Source organism: Grammomys surdaster, unplaced genomic scaffold (genome assembly GCF_004785775.1).
Source record: "Grammomys surdaster isolate TR1022 unplaced genomic scaffold, NIH_TR_1.0 209, whole genome shotgun sequence".
Taxonomy (NCBI): domain Eukaryota; kingdom Metazoa; phylum Chordata; class Mammalia; order Rodentia; family Muridae; genus Grammomys; species Grammomys surdaster.
This window is the reverse complement of record NW_021604654.1, coordinates 1,252,632-1,257,388: the sequence shown is the minus strand read 5'-3', so window position 1 is coordinate 1,257,388 and position 4,757 is coordinate 1,252,632. Positions and strand designations below refer to the sequence as shown.

Sequence of the window (4,757 nt, the reverse complement as noted above, 5' to 3'; positions counted from 1 at the left end):
GCAGGGGTCACATGCACTGCAGGGGTCACATGCACTGCAGGGGTCACTGCACTGCAGGGGTCACATGCACTGCAGGGGTCACTGCATGGTGCACAGGCACTTTCTCTCAAGCATGTGAACAAATTCTGGACAAGGTGGCACAGGCCTGTCTTCACAACACTTGGCGGCAGGAGGATTCAGGACATTTGGACCAGCCTGGGCTCTATGAGATGCTAGCTCAAAAACAAAAGAAAAAAAATACAATCGTCCACCTCAGAATCGTCCACCTTGGCTACATGAGTCTCTGCGGGAGATAACTCCCTCCCTGTTTTGACCTGTTTCTCATCTCCGCCACAGGATGCCCTCCCTTAACCGAAATCAGGGGAGACCCTGAACCCTGTTGACTGAAGAGGGGGTGGCCCAGAGGTTTAGGGTGCTCCCATGGGTCCAACGGGCTGAACTGCACCCACAGGCTGCTGTGTTCCAGGCCACTAGGCCGTGACCTGACAGTTTAACAACAACAAAACCCAGCGAGCCAGGGCTGTTCAGCCTGGGGCAAACAAGGGGCCAAGGATGTAAAAGGAGCCTTAAAAATACCAGCGGGGCCTTCTGGGGCCTTCCGGAACCCGGAGGCTCCATCCCCAGGGCAGCGATTCTGAAGGGTGGCTGGGCTGTTTCAGTGAGGGCATGCTTGGTTGTGGTAGAATTCTGTGGCCTGGGGCCCTTGTGGGGATGGGCAGGGGAGCTCAGACCGAAAGCGAAATGGTGCTTCTGGGGGTGGGGCTGAGATTTCAAGAATCCAGAGTTTAGAAAAAAATGTGCTGGTTCTTGAAGGACAGGTCCACTACCCCACCCCCCAGGTTGCCCACTGCACAGAGGAGTGAACTGAGGGCCCTAGGCTGTGAAGATGGCCACTAGAAGGCTCTGTTTTCTCCAGCTCCTTACTGGGTGTTTGTGTGCTTTGTGACTTCTGTCAGCCGACAACCTCTCTGGGCATTCACAGAGCCGGAGAGAAAGGCCTCCGAGGGCAGGAACCGTGGGCTGCATGCTAAGGCAGCAGGCTGCTGACAGCAGGCCCAGGCCACAGAGCCTCCCTCTCCTGCATGGCACTCAGGGTGGAGGATAAGTCACCGTGACAGAGAAAGTGGTCCTTTTTCTCTAAGGTCCCCAGCATGGGCCAGAACTGCCTGGGACCTCGATGGTCACTTTTCTAACTCGAGGCTTCTGCAGTGCACACACTGGGGAGTAACCACAGCTCCGAACAGCCCTTCCCCCTCTCTGGGCTCAGTTCTCCCCACTTGGGAAACGGCAGATGGGACCATTTCTTTGGTGAATGTCACCAGACCCATGGTGGGGGGCTCTATTCCCTCTGAGATTCTCCCACTCTTGCAAGCTAGGGGATTTGCTCCCACTGGCAGACACCCCCACTTCAGCCCTACCTTCCAGCCTAGGAGCAGGGGCTAGGCACTGTGGGGCAGGGGCTTACCATGCTGAAGTCCAGGAGGTCGCTCAATTCTTTGTCAGAGCCCACGGGTGCCATTCTCTGAGACTGGTTCATCATCCAGCCTGGGCAGCAGGTGTCGGAACTGGGATGCGTTCCCCAGGCCTAGAGAGAGCCCTGTGTGGTGACACCGGGGGACAAGTGGGGAGAAACAGAGGGATTGAGAACATGGACAAGTAGACACTAGAAGTGAAGCTCTGGGATCTATGGGGGTCCTGGAAGGAGGAGGCAGGAGCCTGGGGTTTGGGGTGATCCTTGGTAGATCCTTCCCAAGAGCAAATAAGTAACGTGAACAGCGGAGAGAAGAGATACGGATGAAATCTTCCGATTCCCGGAGGCCCACCGGAGTGTCAAGTTGCACATTTTAAAGGGGTGGAGGGCTGTCCATGGGCCCTGTCTAGGAGGGAAGGGATGGCTCAGGCTCTGCTGCCTCCAAAGAAACTCAGTGGAACCTTCCCATGCAGCAGCTGACACAGAACACCCAAGACATTGGTCACCCCAAAATTCAAAGCAAAACAAACTCTGAACTTCATGACTCCAGTAGGTAGAAGAGGTTATCCCTGAGACCCACAACTTCTCCCTCTCACCCCCAAAACCCAACCTCGTTCAGAAGTTTTTTTAAAAAAAAAAGCAAACAACAAAACCAAGTGAGCTGTCTTATTGTCAGGATGTATCCGGGAATTATTCCCAGTCAAGTGTGAAAACATCCTTTTACCAACATCACCCCATGTGGGGGAGGGCCCCAAGACCTGGGATTCCCCCAAGTCCCAGGGGTTCTGCTCCACCAGTGGGGGAGGGGATCCACCTGCCAGGCCCAATCCACCCACCCCACGGGAGAGTGAGGGCCAGCACAGTTAAAACATTAACTTTTCCCCCAGTGTTCCCCAGAACGGAGAGGGCAGCGGGGAACCGGGAAACCATAGGCTAGGGAAGGAGGTTCTAGGGTTGAGGGAAAACCCATGTCCAGAAGCTCAGGAACCCCAACTCTTTTGTTTGTCAACTCAGACACAGGGTGTGAAACAGGCGGCCAGAGCACCCTGCCCCCGCTGTTTCTTTTCTTTTTTTCATCCTTTTTGGAGGACGTGTGAAACTGACTTTTTTTTTTCTCTTCTAAGTTGTACGAAACCACAGTTTTTTTTTTTTTTGTGTGTGTGTGTGGGGTATTTGAAACCGATTTTTCTGGGTAACCCCAGGAGGAGAGGTGAAACACTGCTCCAAGTGGGGGCGGGTGCCACAAACACTTTGGGGAGGGGAGGGATGGGACAACCTAAGTCTTCTTGGATTGGGGGGTAGGAAAGCAGAATTGGGGACACCCTTCCTCCCCTCCCTCCCCCATTCGAGCAGCCAGTGTGGGAGGAGAAAGGCTGGAAGTTCTGAGGCTCGAAGAGGCCACCATCGTGTCCCAAACCTTGAGCTGTGCCGCGCCCCACATTAACACAGAGCAGATGTTCCCGTCTCGGGGTCCCTGTGTCTCCCCTCCTCTGTACCCAGAGAGCGTTCTCCTGTAGACAAAAGGACCTGCTCTCTTTACCTCCGAACTCCAGCTTAAATGGGGGGGGGGGGTATGCTTGAGCGTGTGTGTGTGTGTAGGGGGGATGTTTCTTCCAAAATCTCCAGGAGTTGGGGAACCCCAAGTTATCGAGGTGAAGAGATTGGACTCGCTCTTCCTTCTAAACTCCAGCTTGGATGGAAGGTTGGAGACTTCCCTGGCTGGGGTGAGTGGGAAAGGGACACCTCCCTCCAAATTCCCAAGAGTTAGGGAACCCTAGGTTGTAGAGAGATAATCCACACCCTTCCAAACTCCACTAGGATCAAAGGGACACCTTCTCAAGTGAAGGGTTGGAGGTGGGTGGTAAGGGGATACCTCCCCTAAGATAACCACGAGTTGTGGAACCACTAGTTAATGGAATGAGGGGGTGGCCCTCTCTCATCCCTCCAAACTCCAGCTCCGATCAGGAGGACCCCCCCCCCAGGGTAGACGGAAAGGGAATATCTCCCCTAAGATCCCCACGAGTTGGAGAACCCCTATCTGATGAAGTTGGATGATCGTCCAAAGAGAACCGTCACAAAAGAGGCCTGGGCAAAGTTTGCTCCCAAGTGCGCGCGTCCCCTCCACGTCGCCCCCCTCTCCAGGCGCGCAAAGTTGAAGACAGAGAACAATGCGCCGCCGGGCCCGGGGCCCTGTGCAAGGGGGGCGCGTGCATCCTCCCCCGGGGGGCTCACCCCAGCCTCTGCCTCCCCGCTGACCCGAGAGAGACCCGGAGGCAACTTTTTTTTCTCTCGTCCACTAAGCAGAGAAGGGAGGGGGGGTCTCTACCGTGCGCGCGTCCCCGTGAGCCCCACGCGCGCACCCGGGGCCCCTCCGCGTGCGCTCACCTGCTGGGCGGGGGCATGCACCGGGTGCACCGGGGCTCCCTGCTGCCCACCGCCCTCGGGGACCCCGGGGACAAAAGGGTGGCGGGCGCGTCCCCGAGGGTCGCGCGTGGGCGGCGGGAGCGCGCAGAGCTCGGGGTCGCGCGTCCTTCCTCCTCCCCACTCGCGTTCGCGTCGCCTGGCTTCTCTCGAGCTTCTCTCAGAGCAGGCCCCGCGGGAAGGGACCGTAGCAGAGGCGGCAGCGCGCGGCGGTGGCCCGCGGTGGCCCGCTACGCCCGCAGCCGCCGGCGCTGCCTCATCTTCCTGCGGCGGGAGACATGTTCCGCCCCCCCATCCCGCCCCGCGCCGCCCGCGGAAGCCACGCCCCCAAGAGGCCACTCCCACCATCGCCAAAAGCCACCTCCCCTAAGTCGCTGCAGCCGCGCCCCGACCGGATGCACTCCACGGATCCCTCCACTACCTCTTGAGGCGACAGTAACGTACACCACCTCACAACAGTCACTACCAAAACACCCACAAAGATTACCATGACACCAAGGACCAACAAGTATCTAATACTAAAGTACTTCCGGCAGAAATACTATCTATCGAACCGAGGTAAAGCCTTAGGAACTATTTTCCTACGCGGCGGAATACACGCACTGAGCGTAGCGTCCGTGACGCAAGCGGGAAGGACCATGAGATTGAAAGATAAGAACCACTACAAATAACCAGTGGGAAGGCGGTCCGGTTTGATTGGCAGTAGCTGTAACCATTCATTGTGAAGTACCGTCTGCATTCCCGCCCTACAGCAGAGGCGGTATACTGAGAGCAAGAGGCCGCGAGAAACTCGACGGGAAGGCGGTGGAAGGGCGGGGTTTGAGACTTTATTTTCGGGTTCTTATGCCCGCCGGCCCCGCCACGT

At 57.1% G+C, this 4,757-nt stretch overlaps 1 protein-coding gene across 8 annotated transcripts in view; it reads right to left on the bottom strand.

Annotated features, from left to right (window-relative positions):
* Positions 1–4,190, bottom strand: part of Tcf3 (transcription factor 3) — a 29,493-nt gene extending 25,303 nt beyond the window's left edge. For 7 of the 8 annotated variants that reach the window (XM_028771546.1, XM_028771550.1, XM_028771547.1 and 4 more), the window contains exons 1-2: positions 3,857–4,190; positions 1,466–1,597 (exon numbers count right to left, since the gene is read on the bottom strand). In XM_028771546.1, coding sequence (XP_028627379.1) covers positions 1,466–1,540 — 75 coding nt within the window. In that variant the 5' untranslated portion in view covers positions 1,541–1,597; positions 3,857–4,190. The remainder of the gene's footprint in view (positions 1–1,465; positions 1,598–3,856) is intronic. The other variant, XM_028771548.1, reaches the window with a different exon arrangement.
* Between the last annotated feature and the right edge of the window lie 567 nt (positions 4,191–4,757).